Below are 16,236 nucleotides of genomic sequence, written 5' to 3' on the forward strand. Positions count from 1 at the left end.
GGAAGTGATTCAAAACTAATTTTTCATAAAGATTCTTGGTCTTTCAAATAATACTCCAGTTGCTCTTCTTAGAGCAGGACAGGCATGAATTCTAGTCTGTCCAAAGTGCAGTACAGTAATATTAACTTTTGGCTTTGCATTCAGCATGCATCCACAGTGTTTGTCAAGGTTATGCTTAGAGAAACAGCTCAGTAGGGCTTTCTCATGTAATTTCCTTGGTTAGAGTCTATTCAATATTGTTTGCATTTGTTAAGTTTCTCAGATTTGGAAACGATTTGATATAAATTTAAAAATGTGAAATTAATGTGTAATTAAATCAAGAATAGAGGATATTAGCAAGCAAATGGATATGACAGTTGTTTCTATGTTAAACACATCACCTTCATTCCCCTTGTTAAAAAGGGTATGCCAGATATTTAGATAGTTTGTTGTAATAACATGTTAAGGAGGGCCTTTGTAGCTCTCCATTTTCAATCCATGCAGACAGTTTTCCTAGAAGGTTGATATGCTGGCATCGAGAAAGCCACTGCCTTTGTCCATGTGGCTCAGGGCAGGTGGATGACCTACCCCAGGATTTATTACACTGTAATTTGTGTTGCCACTTGAGGTCAAAAGGACTTTCTGTGTTTTTATCCCAGATGCCTTTTTCTATGATGTCTCAGAAAATAGAGTATTATTAGGAACAGACATAGTACCTGTGATCCAAGAGGTTGCCCTATTTGCATAGTCAGCCGCTAAAATAAGGAAAATGGCACAGTGATTATATATGGTTTATGTATTTTTAAATCTTTATTTACATGTATTTTTGTATTTTATAATTATGGATTTAATTTTCAGTTTTATTGTAATATACTTTTGTTTTCTCTAGATTGGCTTATGGCTAAGTCACTATTAATAAAAACTTGACTTGGTCTGGAATAGGATTCTGTTACTGATCATAATGCCACTGCAGCCTTTCTGTATCGTCGTACTGATTGACTGCATTCTCACTTGGCTTTCTGAGGGTATGTCAACACTGCAATTGAAGTGTGATTGCAACATGCATGAGTACCAATATCCAGGAAGCCGTGGCCACACAGGCTAGCTGCATGAATGAGTACCCAAGGTCCTGGGTGGGCTTGTACAGCTGCTTCATTGCTATCAGAACGTGAGCTAGCTAGATTAAAACTAGCATGGATATGTCTACATGTGCTGCAATTCCTTCCCCTCAATGGCAGTGTAGACATAACCTTAATTAGTTTTCAGAGTAGCAGCCGTGTTAGTCTGTATCCGCAAAAAGAAAAGGAGTACTTGTGGCACCTTAGTCTCTAAGGTGCCACAAGTACTCCTTTCCTTTTAACCTTAATTAGGTTTCATATGGGTACCATCTGCTTACGATTGTCTCTGAAGAAGAGAATTCTGAAATGTGTGTAAAGGTATAGCAGCATCCAACTCTTCTTTGTAAGGGCTGCGTGCTCAGTACCATCACCTGCTCCCTGCAAGCCAAATAATTATGCTCTCTGAGTGGGACATTTTCAGTGGTAGATGCAAGTGCTTGACACTGCCATATTTTCATACAGCATTGCTGTATGAACCAGAACCACAGGTTCTGCTTATTATCATTTTAGTGCCTTTTCTGTGGTCTTGGTCTTTGCTGCTTATGCCATGTCCTCTGCTCCTCTATGTGTATTTCTTGCCTCATCCAAGTGCAAAGGCCTTAAGGGCTGGCAGCTGGTAACTGGACCTTGTTGGGGGCTTGTATCAACCCAGAAGCAATGGAAGACATGATACCTCAGTGAGGACCAAAGCCTCCTGGCATTCCCTAGTGCCCCGTGGAGTGCATCCATGGTGCCATCTTTTAGGAGAGTGTAGCATGTTCTCCCATCTGTGACTGGTCAGTTCTGCCAGCCAGAGCAGAGAGGAAGTGGAGCAATAGTCAGGCCTCCTCTCTGGCCCCTAGAGGTGACTTGTGCCCTAGGGTGTGTTATCAGGGACTTCACTTATGGTTGGCCCTTGAATGAACAGCACAAGGAGCGGGAGGCTCCTTGTACTTGTGGCTGGCCCCTGTGAAAGAGCACTATCTACCTCTAGTACCCAAAGGGCAACCTCTCTGCTTCAAGCCCTAATTTCACAATGACTCCCACAGGAGTCACTGCTCAGCCTTTAACAGAGCATCAGCTGCATGTCCGCACAAAAAGACCAATGGAGAATCCAGGCTAGGGTTTCCAAATTTCTATTTGCACAAAACTGAACACCCTTGCCCCATCCATTCTCTGAGGCCCACCCATTCTCCGAGGCCCCGCCCGCACTCACTCCATCCCCCCTCCCTCTGTCGCTCTCTCTCCCCACCCTCACTCACTCACTCACTCATTTTCACCGGGCTGGCTCAGGGGGTTGGGATGTGGGAAGGGGTGAGGGCTCCGGCTGGGGGTGCAGGCTCTGGGGTGGGGCCAGGGATGAGGGGTTTGGGGTGCAGGAGGGGGCTCCGGGCTGGGGCTGAGGGGTTCAGAGGGTGGGAGGGGGCTCTGGGCTCAGGCAGTGGGTTGGGATGCAGGGGTGTGTGAGGGCTCCATCTGGGGGTGCTGGCTCTGGGGTGGGGCTGGGGATGAGGGGTTGGAGTGTAGGAGGGTGCTCTTGGCTGGGACTGAGAGGTTCAGAGGATGGGAGGGAATCAGGGCTGGGGCAGGGGGTTGCGGTGTGGGAGGGGGTCAGGACTGCAGGCTCTGGGCAGCGCTTATTTGAGGCAGCTCCCGGAAGCAGTGGCATGTCCCCCCTCCAGCTCCTATGTGGAGGCACGGCCAGGCAGCTGGAGGGGAGACATGCTGCTGCTTCTGAGAACGGCGCAGAGCCACAGCAGGCAGGGAGCCTGCCTTAGCCCTGCTGTGCCACCAACTGGACTTTTAAGGGCCTGATCAGCATTGCTGACCAGAGCCACCAGGGTCCTGTTCGACTGGATGTTAATTCCAGGCACAGCTCCCAGTATGCTGCAAAGTAACTCTCTGCCTTGACACGTGGGCTTCATCTGCACTAGAACTTCTCTACACTAAGGCGGTTGGTGTCTAGTTATTTACTGTCCCAGCCAACACAAATCCATATACCACCTATTTTTTTAACTGACAGTGGGTAGCGCAGATGCATAGTTTGGACCCTCTGGGGCACTGGATGGGCATCCAATACTGATAATAAAAGTATCAAAAATGTTATTACTTAGTGTGAAAAGGTACCAAATTCAAGGGCTTTGGCAGGGTTCTGAGCGGTGGGCGCAGATGACATATGTTCCTTGTAAGAGAAGGATTTAGATTTCAAAGTGTGTTGAAAAGAAAACACCCTCCCAGTCTATTAGGTTGGTTCCAGTCTGCATGCCATTCGGGGAAGCCTGCTGTGCTTCCAGCCATACTGTAGGTGGAGACTTGAGATGGGAACTTCAGTTCTTAAAACGTTGATAACCCCATCAATATGATCAACTGTCACTGAGACTAAATTATTTTAATTTTAAACAATGTATCTGAAAATCATATACTTCCCCTTTTTTGTTGTTGTTCCTCTGCACCAAATTTGCAAGACATCTTTGGAATTAAAACCAAGAAGAACACGGTATACTCTATCCTCCAGCTCAGAAATTGATGTACAAATTCTTGCTGCTGTCAGCATGTGATCACAAGACACAACACCCTCCCTGATTGTGATCAGTACCAACTTTGTCCAAACTCATTAGGAAAATTCCTTTTAACAAAAAGACCTCATTACATCGTCGGTAAAGTTTAATTTCTGTTTTAACTGTCATTTAAGTACTTTTAAATGCCTTTAAATCTATGGCGTGGAATTAGCTAATTACTATTTTTCATTAGCCCTTGGGTAACCCCAGTGATGTGAGCTGACAAGTCAAATTATAAAGGGGAGGTAGACAAAACTGGATTCTCAGTGTGACAGGGAAAAAGTTGTAAAAGATCAAGGAAGAAGGCTCAGACTGATTAGAAATGGATTTTCTACTCTGCTCAAATCTTATCAAGTGCTAAGTCCCAGCTTTTTACTCATTATAAGTGTTGAATTAGTTGTGTCTTATGAGTCTTACATTGAAATGAATGCCCTCTTTATAATCAAGCACTTGGCCATTATCTGTCACAATTGCATGGACTGAAATGGAGTTTAAAAACAGTGGGGCACCAATTAAGTCTTGGACAGTAGTTGGATTGGTCTAGAGATATAGCTAAAATAAACACCCTCTGCCATGGCTGGTATAAGACAATACCTTGCTGACAGGTTCAGGCAGTGTTCAGCATATTCAATCTTCAGGATGTTTTGGGCTTTTTCTGTCACTGGGCGGTTGACCTAGAAACAAATGACATGTAAATGAAGGACGAGTGATTTAAACCATCTATGGTCAGCACATGGTAAAACTCTTGATGCACAGGGATCTGTGAAGCTCCAACAGTTTGAGTGTTAACCATCAAAGTCTAGTACTCACAGTGTTCTCAGTTGCTAAGAGGCTAGTGGGGACAAGGTAGTGGGCAGCTCAGCACAATGTGACAACGGGGTGCAGGGTCAGTTGGGCTGATCGAGGTGGGTCCATATTATTGCCAATTTGAGGGGTGTTCCACATATAGATACTATGGTGATGTCTTGGATATAGAGACAGGTATAGCCAGAGTTTGTGTTTGGCCCATTATAAAGATAGGGGACAAAATGTGTATTAGGATTTAGATTTAAAACAATCCAAACTTAAGGGGTGTTCAGGTCTGATGCCCTGTTACCGCTGACAGGTCCCCAGTCTGGGCCTTCTTTCCTCTCAGCTGTGGCACCTTCTCGCAACTGTTTCCCTAGATGAACATCCTGATCTCATTCCATCTCAAATACAGAACCCACACCCAACCGCCAGCTCTCCAGCATGATTCCAAACTCAGCCTTCAACATGCCAGGTGGAATCCAGAAAACGTAGGGTATCTCCAACTAATCATTTCAGCCTTGGTGTAACAGGGTGGTCTGCCCCATAGGCTGAAGGAGATGGACATGAAAGCTCCCAGAGAAGGGAATGACATGAGTGTGAATTTTTAGGAGGTGCTAAAACCCTGGTTAGTATATTGTAGGGAACAATCATGCATTGGTTGGGAACAGGGAGAGGGGAAAGGACTAGATGGGATGTCTTTTCCCTCTTTAGCTTCTGTGATATGATTGGATAGTAACTATGATTAGATAGTAACTCTGAGTTTGGTTTGCTTTATTCATCACCAGCCCAAATGAGGCAGTCATGCTAATCTGCAACCTTTTAGATATTCTTTTATTTGTGTACTTTATATTTTCCTCTTTAATTCCTGGAACAGGCAAGGGACTCGTTAGATAAAATGCGCTTGTTCCTTTCAGTCAACTGGAAAGGAGACATAAACTGGCAAAGCATTAACAAGGCAGCCAATAAGCCCCAAATAAACTTTAATGCCAGGCTGTGGTCTGAACTAAGCATTACCCTCATGCCGGACACAGCCAAGGTGTTCTTCAGTCGGTATTTGCCATCCTTCTGGGGATACGTGTACAGCAGAATATCATTCATCTATATGAAGAGAAAGGCAAAATCAATAATTTGCAATATGTCTTGCAAGCCTAACTATTATTCTTGGGTGGGAGGGATGCCCAGAGCCAGCAGTGACTTAACGTATTGCATGAATTGTTACTAAAGCCACAAAGTTCAGACCCAGATCCAAACTTCTCAAAGCTCAAGAGTGTTTGGATTTTGGTTCAGGCACATTTCGACTGTTGTTAATTACTAAGTGCTCAGTGCAGGTGGAATGGCTATTTGTGTTAAGGGAAAGGCTACAGATGATTTGATTGCACCATCTCGGCACATCCACATCCCGGCTAACCCCCTTCAAACCTGCGGCTCTGGAGCTCTTGCCATTGCACATACACATTAGTACTCAGAACTTAGAGAAACTCTGGCATCCACCATCAGAGAAATCTTGAGAGACTGGGTGCAAGAGGCTCAGGAAAGGCAGTGGAGATGCCATCTCCTAGTATTGAAAATGTTATCCTTCACACTGAGCCGTAAACTACCTTGCATTATCTCCCCAATGAAAATGCCAATGAAATGTGATTAGGGCTGGGCCTTGGCATGTACAGACCCCACAGAATCAGATGGTCTTCCATTCGCTGTGGACCGTCAGTGAAAACAGAGTGAAATGTGGGTATAAGTTGCAATGATCTCAGGGAAGGTGCCAGGAGCCCTTTTGTGATGTTTTCCAAGGCCCTAGTGTGGTCTGACTTAATGCTTGTTGGGTTATCCTCAACAGACCACCATATCACTGAGTGCTTGTGCTTCATCTGATAGACACCAAAGGGCTGAGAGAGCTCTGTTTCATTTATGAGAAAAATCCATCTGCTACTTAAAGTCCCTTCTTCCTGCCTGGACTTGTTTGTTTATAAAATAGCTTCACACACAAAGGGACAAATTCATCCTTGGTGTAACTCTGCTGGGCTCAATGGATCTAGATTTGAACCCTGCTGACCCCCTTCCCGATCACGAGAATGTCATCGGCACTGAACGTCACGAGAAGTTGAGCTGTTGCCTGGTCATTTCCTTTGCTGGGCCCTAAATGTTTTTCTGTCCTCCTCTGCTCCCACCAATGCCCTTGCCTGAAAAAATGGAACCTTTGGGACCCTCTAAATATTTTCTTAGAAGGTCGTGGTTCAGCTTTCCTGCAGAGATGGAACAGTTTCTAGTGGCTAGAGAAGGGAGACTTGGAATTAGGACTCGTAGGTGAAATCCTGGCCACACTGAAGTCAATAGCAAAGTGCCCATTGACTTCAATAGGGTTAGGAGTTCACCTGTGGGTTCTGTTCTTGGCGCTGCCACTGTCTGACTTTGGGCAAGTCTGTGCCTCAGTTGCTCATCTTTAAAATGGGGGTGCCTACGTCTCAGTCATGAGGCTTAATTCATGAGTATTTGTAAAGCTCTTTGAGATCCTCAGACGAAAAGTATTATTATCACATTGAAACTATAACTCTGAGGAGGAAGAAAAGTCTCAAGCTGTAGTCTCTCTATTTTGAAGTGAAGTGTTTACTCCTCTAATGGCATAACAAGAGAATTTCCATAGAGCTGGGTGACAAATGGCTTGTCATGGAGTTTTTATACCATTTACTTATTGCTTCATAAATTACCATCTGTGCTAACATTAATCTAATCAGCGCAGTGACACCTGCACTGTACTGATCATATTATGATTCTCAGTTTAACCAGGGCTGTGCTAGCGACGGAATGGAATTCATCACAGCCTATTGGAAACTGGGGATCAGAGAGGTTAAGGGAGGTAAACCTATCATAAACTGTTCATTGAAAAGCAGTTGGAATAAACTATTGTTTGCATGATCTCACTGGAGGGATGAGCTTTTTCATGGAAGTTAGTATCAGCTGGGATGGCAGCAATTGCTAAAAAAAGAAAGATTTGTTTTTTTTTATTATCATCTGAAAATGACCTTGATTCTCTTCTGTTTACTTTCACCTCCACCTGCAGATTCTGCCAGAGAGTTGGGGGTGAAAGCATCCCGTGAATTTTCAAAGGTTACTGGATTACAGAAGAAAGCAGTCCTCTCCTTTGCCAGTTAACAGTGCCACATACTTCGGGGTCATTCCAAACCACAGAAAAGGCAGCGAATGAAGGGCACTAAATCACACAAACACAAAAATCTCATAAAAAACGTAGGATCTTTGTAGCCTGCACTGCTGTGCTTCTTTGGCAGCAAACCCTGTTTATTTTATTTATAAAAAAATATTTTTAAAAAACCCAAGTGCATACTGTTGCCATGGCAGCTCTGATTAGTATCCCAAGATTTTATTAATAATTGACGATGGCTTTGTTTTGTAATTGCCCACTGGAGGTGGAGTTTGTTTTGCCACGCTGCATACAGAGGAGAAATGTGGCTCCAATCTCTCATAAGGTCCCACTAGCAATGACTCCTTGCAATGAAATTAGGACGAATATTTCATTGTTTGCCAGGAGAGGGATGCCGTGTAAAAGGGGTACAGAGGCGCTGCCCTGCCTGCTGCTTTCCCTGGCTGTCTTGCGGTAGAGGAGATCAAACGGCCCCAATCCCTTGGAAAATCCTGGCTGCTGTCTGCGAACATATTCCCTGCTCTAACTCTTCTCCCTCGGTTCCTTTCATAACAGTCCCTTCTAAGTGTGATGTGAACCCAATAACATTAGAGTTCACATTGAATTTCCAAACCTATGATGTTCAAGTGGATTCAAAATTAGGTCAAACAAGTTCACACACCCCTAGTACTAACTACATCCAGTGCATTGATTCTCCAGAAACTTCTGCCACACATTTGCTTGTCCTTAAGTTTGTTCTCTAAGAGCCCTATACTGCTCCCAATTAAGTCAATGATAAAACTCCTATGAACTTCAAGGGTGCAAGACTGAGCCTGAAGTTGGGATGGCATTGCACTTCTCAGAATTCTGCTAAACTCCAGCCTGGTTGTCTGGAGTGTTGAACAAAACTCCCAGTCAATGGCAGCTTCCCCCGCCTCACGTCCAACACAAGCAGCTTTTGTAGAGAAATTCTTGGAAGTGTGAGATAAGAGATAGTGTCTGAGTTGAAGAGTCCCGTAGTCGGGGGGCGATTAGGAGGCCTGCCAGCTTCAGCGGCCCATTCTGTGCTCTCTGCAAAGAGGCTCCAACATCCGTGTAAACAGAGACTGGACTCAGGAAACAGGCGCCCAGCAAAACACACCAAACATCCTGCCAGGAAACACCAGATTCAACAATACCATCAGCCTACACAAGACAGCCAGCTTCAGTACCCTTGCAATACGCACAACAGACATTCATCAACTTATGCACATTTACATACCTGCATAAAATACATGCATGTACATGCCACACACATGCTTATACACACACACAAAAATGCACATTACAGTCCTATGCCCCCCACATGTGAACACAAATACACACAGCACAAAGACTTGCACAAAGTGTGGTTGCAAACACATAAGGCATGGCACACATACACACATCATTTTAACAGCGTGTTCTAACCACAACTTTAGTTTGATTTATTCTTACAGTAAATTGGGGGATAAAATCCCTTCTTAGGCTTTTGCTCTAGCATGTGCTTTCTGGGTGAGGTTCTGCAAAGCACTCAGATTTGGCCTAACTTGATGTCAATGGGAACAGAATTGACATCTGAAATCCAATCTTTTTTTTTTTTTTTTAGGTCTATTCAGGCATATTTACTTATTTCATCCAAACAAAAACAAAGCAAAACCCAATCACACGTATCCCATTTTAATGCACTTTTTTGGCATAGCAATTGACACACTAGGGACCATAAAAAAATCCACAAAGGATCTGAAAATTACATTTTACAAAACATGTCAGGCCAAATCCTGGTCCCCCTGGAGTTTTGCCAGTGACTTCAATTGGATTAGGATATCGCCTTTAGAAAATTTTCAGGGTTTTGAATGAATGATGATTTTAAAATCTAGACTTTCCCCTCCTTTGGGAGAGTATTACGTTATTTTTGCTAGTACCGTTAGAAGTCAAATCCAGAGGATTCCGAAGCTGGAATAGCAGGGGCTGCTGGAGGTCAGAATTGAGATGGACCCCTGAGCCAGGGCCTCAGGACTGGTATTGCAGGGCCCTGCAGCTCAGGGGATGAAGTGCATTGGCAGAGCCAAATGTAATATGGATACATGTCCCACGCTGGTGTTTGAATGAGGTGCTGCAGGCCAGGATTGCTTGCGTTGGCAGAGATGTACAGTACGGGTTCAGGGCTCATATAGGAGGTGTGCTATATATCAAGAATGAGATAAGTGCCAGAGCTGTGCAGCAGTCTTCTTGATAGTTTAACAGGACAAATAGTCCAGTAAACACACCCACTGAGTGATTGTAACATGACAGATTCTGCAGTATTACTGGGGACAGGGAGATAATGAAAACACATTCAGAGTTTAACATGAGTTATTTTATTTTGCAATCATTCCCCCCTTTTTCATGGGCTACAGCAGTGGTTCTCAACCTATTTATCATCGTGGGCTGCATATGCAGTTCTCTATGTGTTATATGGGCTGCAATCACACAGTGTATATACTACCTGTATGGCCCTGAGGATGTCACGTCAGCCTCAGCTATGTGCTGATTGGGCTGCAAGTGGCCCATGGGCCACAGGTTGAGAATCACTGGGCTACACTTAATGTAATCTCTCCATCTGCCAAGGGATTATTTCACTCCCTGTAGCTGACACCCAGTTTCGAGCAGCAGAATCTTTAGCTGAAGCGTGATATTGTTCCTCAACTGGAAGTTGCCACCTCAAAGCCCACTAATAACAACTTTACACTTATTTCAGTGCTTGGTTCATTTTGGTAGTATTTTCTGCCTCTGTGACTTTCAAGCTGAGGATAAACTTTCAAGTATATCTTATTTGAAACTTGGCTCAGTTTACCTTTCACCTGAGTTTAAATTACTCTGCTATCCCTGTTTATTACTTAAACTAGATTTTCTCTCTGTCTGATTCCTGCTCCTCCTGTTTGGTCCTGTGGTTCTGCCGTAATAGTAACGGCTACAGATTATGATGTCCCTATAGTGAAATTATGACCATATGAACATCATGGCATTCTGCTCAAATTCTGTCCACAATTCCCAAATCCATCCACAGAACCAAAACAGCTGGTTATTTCTGCTAAAATAATCAGCAGTAAAACAGTTAACAATATCAACATTCACACTGGCATCAGCAGGTTTCAGAGTTAACTACCAAAGAGCTGAATAGGTCTCTCTCTTCAGGTCAAATCTTGGTCCATTTGAAATCAATGGCAATTTTGCCACAGACTTAAAACTGGTTATGGTTTGCACAGTAGTGCTATGGTTTAAGGTTGTCCAGGCAGATTCAACAAAAGAGCATCGGAGTGATATCACATCATGAAGATTTTGGCTAGACCCATTACTTCTAATACATAAAAGTTTGAGTTTTGCAGAAATCAATGAGGCCATCTAAGAAGCAGAAGGGCAGCATAGTGTCCCACACAAAATCAATCAAGCCTCTCATGATGAAGCCGGCAGAGAAGCTGAGCAGTAAGCAAGGAAGCTTTTTCACAAAACTATGAAATAATAATCTGAAAAGAAAATATGAAGAATCCATGGCAAAGTATGTGACTTTGGTATAAATATTCTCCCATTTTCATGTTTGCCCCAGTTTAAATTTCCCTGTTCAATATTTAGAAAATCTGCAGAAAATACAGTATCCTAGGCATTTATCTTATGACTTTAAATTAAATTTTGCAACACTGTATTGTAATAACACTACTCAGTATTTCCATGGCACATTTCCTTTAAGGATCTCAAAGAACTTTTCAGTCATCAATAAATTAAGCATCACAAGCCCTGAGAAAGCAAGTAAGTATCATTATCCCCAGGGTATAGAGGTGGGAAATCAGATGCAGAAAGGCAAAATTATTTGCCTATAGTTATGGAGTGAAATATCTGCAGAGCTGAGAATAGAACCCAGAAGTCTTGATCCCCAGATCTCTGCTCTAGCCATTAGCCAATACTGTCTAATACAAAGGAAAATCATGAATGTTAAAAAAACACAAGAAGAAGAAACACATTAGAAAAGATGTTGGGGCAGCAGTTCCTCGAGCCAAATGTGAAGAGATGCTATGTTTCCAGAAAGAAAGAATGCGCCACAGACAACAGATATAATAACTAGATACCATATGCTCATGCACAAATGGGGAACTGGGACTAGAACTCATATCCTTGAGCTCCGAAAACTACGGCTTGAGCCAAAATAATTTTTTTTAGCTCTTGCTAGTAGTGGCTTCCTTATCCTCTCTGTTGGTCAGACACTAGGGACCAAATTTTCAGAAGAGCTCAGGGGCAGATTTTCAAGTTCTCAGTTCCCCCAATTAGAGTCTGGTTTTCAGCACCCAGCCTGTCACAGGGTGATTGGCCCTTTAAGGGGAGACTGGTCCAGCTCCATCTATGACATCCTTAGCTCACCTTCCTCGGTGGAGAAAATGAACAGTCATGGGGCAGACAGATCATGTTGCTAAGTCCAGCCTTCTGGTATGGAGATAAGACAGAAACTTGTGGAGAGAAGGGAGACTCTAAGTAGGAAGGCCTGAGAGTCACTGCTTGGTAGAGAGCAGGGAGAGTCTCAGAGGAGCCCAGGAGGGCCTGAGGGGTGAGAGCAAAGCCCAAAGCATAGGTTGAAGAGTGTCTGAAGTTCCCCAGAGCGAAGACAGATGGACCCTCAGGCAGGAAAGGCTGTGCCCAGCTTGGGATTGGGGGTGGAAGACTCATGTGTGTGTGTTTTCGACTCGGACACCCTGAAAGGGGTGAATTTTTTTCTTTAATGAAACAGCTGGAAGGCCAAGTCACTGGAGCAACCAAACTAGGCTGGAAGGTTGGGATATTCAAGCTGAGGAGAAACTGAGTTAATTGTTAGTCCAAAGTCAGAGAGGAAATGCTGCCCTGCAACACAGCCATTTCCATTGTGCTGAGCTGTTCTGAAATTCTGTTGCCAGTTGTAGGTGCTGAGCCCTTCTGAAAATTACATCCTAGAAGTCAACATCTCTCACTCATTCACACATGCCAATACGTTATATCACCAGTACTATTTAAATTACCGGGCAGCCCCAATGTGCACAAGCTCAGCTGTAGTTCAGGGTCATATCCAGTCTCCTTAGTAGTCATGGAAACCCATGATACGATATGAGAAAGGCAACAAACCAATGAAATATCCTTACCAAGAACAAATGCCGGGGATGCCTGTTTTTCCCGGACACTTTCATCAGTGTTCCCTCTTTCAGAAACTCCTGAGGGAGGAAACATTATCAGTATCATTATTGTGAACACCGAACACCCCTCAAAGTGAAAGGAGGGCATTAAATGCTTTTGCCTTTACGGGAGGAGATTCTAACACTCCTGTCTCTGCTAGCCCGATCCTCCTCATGACAATGAGGTCTATTCATTATTCAGATCAGTCCTATCTGTCCTGGGTCAGCCAAGTGTCAGTGTTGCTCCTTTTTACCATTTACTTTCATACCAATACTATACATTTGTCAGGGACAGGGCAGTTTCTTGCTTACTTCGCTTCCCCACTATCAGCTGTGTTTATACAGAAAAGACTCTGTCAAGGGTAGTGGAGCCAACATTTAACGGACTCCGAGAAAAGGACATTCATCTTTTAAATATTCCCTACAATGAGAATGAACCAACAAACACCAGCTGAACATGGGCTGTAAGAGTATTAGAATCACAGCATATATGCACATATGTGTGTGTGTATAAAAAACAATCTCTCTCCCCATATAATTATTATTATTTATACAGTACCACAGATACATAGGCTCCTTTTCACACCAGCCAAGACAATGGACTAGATTCTGATCTCAGTAACCCAAGAGTAGATCCAGAGTCACTCCGTTGAAGTAAATGGAATTAGTATAGATTTACACTGCTGTAAATGAGATCAGGATCTGACCTAGTGTTCCCTTCCAGAATAGTTTACAATTGAAGGGCCCAATCTAGCAATTCTCATGAGTTAGGGATGGTAAAATCAGGCCCCAAGTTAAAACATTACCTAGCGTGGTAGAGGAAAAGGTAGATGAGGGCTGCAATAGTGAGATTCTTCAGTTCCTTAGATTAGTGGTATGCACGTTTTGAGAGTTACCTAAAGTTTTTGTTTTAAGATGTTGTTATACTGAAGGGAAGTTTCATGTTTTGTAGGGCTCAAGAAAGGAAGATTAAGCAGAGGGATGCGGGGAGGGGAGCTGAACTGTGAGGGCTTGAAAGTGAGGACAAGCAGCTTGAATCCAATGTGGAAGACAAGGCAAAGCTAGTGAAGAGATACTTAGGTACAGTGTGTGTGTGTGTGTGTCTGTATGTGATACTTCTATTTCTGTATCATTTATAAATTATATATTACATGAAAAATACCTCTGGGGAATTAGAAGAATAACAATAATGAAAACACATCATTTTCCCTCACTCCATGCTCTTCACCCAGCCAAATACAACTGCAAAGCTCCGAGGCCAACGGTCTGTACTTGCTAGCACTTGAGAACTTTCAACATGGACATTATGGGGAAAACGATAGTGACTCTAATAAAATACACTGTATTGGTGAGCTTTGGGGACAGCTACATTGGGAAACTGATTGCTACTTTGCTTAGAAAATAGGGGCTGCTCCTGTCGCTCCTAACAAGAGACACTTGGCATGTCTGTCTGAGTGCTGGCAGAGTGAAGGCCTTTTACATAAAACAGGGCTTCAACTCTTATCGGAACGGCCCAGTAAACAACACCTGTAAACATGAGGTCTGAAAGCTTGCCATCCATACAGACAGAAATAAAGCTGGTGGAAAACAATGTCCTTATCACAGGAGGTCTGACTGCAGCACTCACCCTTCCTGGCTGGAGGAGGTTGCTTTGCCCCCTGACACTGTGCTCAATGTGTACCAGCTTCTGCAAGTTTTCCTGAGGGAGAAAAAGAGAGTTTAGGAGGTGGGATGGTGATTGTTCTTTAGATAAGCAGACGTACCCTCCCTTCACTCCCCACCAAGAGATAACATTGACATTAAGCAGTTTGGAGTCAAAGCAGAGACACCCAGACAGGGTAGGGCCAAATGGGATTTTAGGACCAGATTGACCTACTGGGGCCTAACAGTTTTGTGGGGCTTTATTGAGATGCTTCCCCACCTGTGGTTGGGTTACCATACATCTGTCTGCCCATGACACTCCCACTTGCCACTTCCTATCCCAACACAGTGCCCATTACTGATCATAGAATCATAGAAGATTAGGGCTGGAAGAGACCTCAGGAGGTCATCTAGTCCAACCCCCTGCTCAAAGCAGGATCAACACCAACTAAATCATCCCAGCCAGGGCTTTGTGAACCCGGGCCTTAAAAACCTCTAAGGATGAAGATTCCACCACTTCCTTAGGTAACCCATTCCAGTGCTTCACCACCCTCCTAGTGAAATAGTTTTTCGAAATATCCAACCTAGACCTCCCACACTGCAACTTGAGACCATTGCTTCTTGTTCTGTTATCTGCCACCACTGAGAACAGCCTAGCTCAGTCGTTCCACTGGCCTAGCTCCATCCTCTTTGGACCCCCCCTTTAGGTAGCTGAAAGCTGCTATCAAATCCCCTCTCACTCTTCTGCAGACAAAATAAGCCAGTTCCCTCAGCCTCTACTCATAAGTCACGTGCCCCAGCCCCCTAATAATTTTTGTTGCCCTCCGCTGGACTGTCTCCAATTTGTCCACCTCCTTTCTGTACTGGGGGGCCCAAAATTGGACGCAATACTTCAGATGTGGCCTCACCAGTGCCGAATAGAGGGGAATAATCATTTCCCTTGATCTGCTGGCAATGCTCCTACTAATGGAGCCCAAAATGCCATTAGCCTTCTTGGCAGCAAGGGCACACTGCTGACTCATACCCAGCTTCTCGTCCACTGTAATGCCCAGGTCCTTTTCTGCAGAACTGCCGCTTAGCCAGTCAGTCCGCAGCCTGCAGCGGTGCATGGGATTCTTCCATCCTAAGTGCAGGACTCTGCACTTGTCCTTGTTGAACCTCATCCGATTTCTTTTGGCCCAATCCTCCAATTTATCTAGGTCACTCTGGACCCTATCCCTACCCTCCAGCATATCTACCTCTCCCCACAGCTTAGTGTCAGCCGTGAACTTGCTGAGGGTGCAATCCATCCCATCACCCAGATCATTACTGAAGATGTTGAACAAAACCGTCCCCAGGATCGACCCCTGGGGCACTCCACTTGATACCAGCTGTCGACGAGACATCAAGCCATTGATCACCGCCCACTGAGCCCGACGATCCAGCCAGCTTTCTATCCACCTTATAGTCCATAAATACATGGATACATTATGCTCTGTAGTGACATTCTTCCTCCACAACCCAGGAAGCCAGGAGCTGGAGGCAAAGTATGCTGCTCCCCTCTCCCGTAAATACACCCCCTAAGGGCCCACTCACTGCTGTCTCCTTTTACCAAATAGCTGCTCTTGCTGAGGTGACAAGGGTAATTGAAAGCACGTCTTTATACTTTAGAACCATTGCTAGGATTATCTGGGGTTTTTGCATTCAGGATTAATAGATTTGTACCAGGGGTCTGAAAGGTTAACTAGAGAGCACAGTCCTTCCTTTCAAAAGCCTTGCAAAGATCAGGGAGCTCATTACCAAAGTCTGATACTGTTCCCTGCTTACCTGGCCTGAGCAGCGCAGGCACAATAAACGAGCAGGGGCAAGTT

The 16,236-nt window shown here is 44.2% G+C and overlaps 1 protein-coding gene across 5 annotated transcripts in view; it reads right to left on the reverse strand.

Moving 5' to 3' along the window:
* The window catches only part of FGD5 (FYVE, RhoGEF and PH domain containing 5), a 153,764-nt gene that overhangs the window by 17,317 nt on the left and 120,211 nt on the right, over positions 1–16,236 (reverse strand). For all 5 annotated transcript variants that reach the window (XM_073351272.1, XM_073351271.1, XM_073351274.1 and 2 more), the window contains exons 11-14: positions 14,373–14,444; positions 12,716–12,784; positions 5,438–5,521; positions 4,229–4,308 (exon numbers count right to left, since the gene is read on the reverse strand). In XM_073351272.1, coding sequence (XP_073207373.1) covers positions 4,229–4,308; positions 5,438–5,521; positions 12,716–12,784; positions 14,373–14,444 — 305 coding nt within the window. The remainder of the gene's footprint in view (positions 1–4,228; positions 4,309–5,437; positions 5,522–12,715; positions 12,785–14,372; positions 14,445–16,236) is intronic.

This window comes from Lepidochelys kempii, chromosome 7 (assembly GCF_965140265.1).
Source record: "Lepidochelys kempii isolate rLepKem1 chromosome 7, rLepKem1.hap2, whole genome shotgun sequence".
In the NCBI taxonomy this organism is placed as follows: Eukaryota; Metazoa; Chordata; order Testudines; family Cheloniidae; genus Lepidochelys; species Lepidochelys kempii.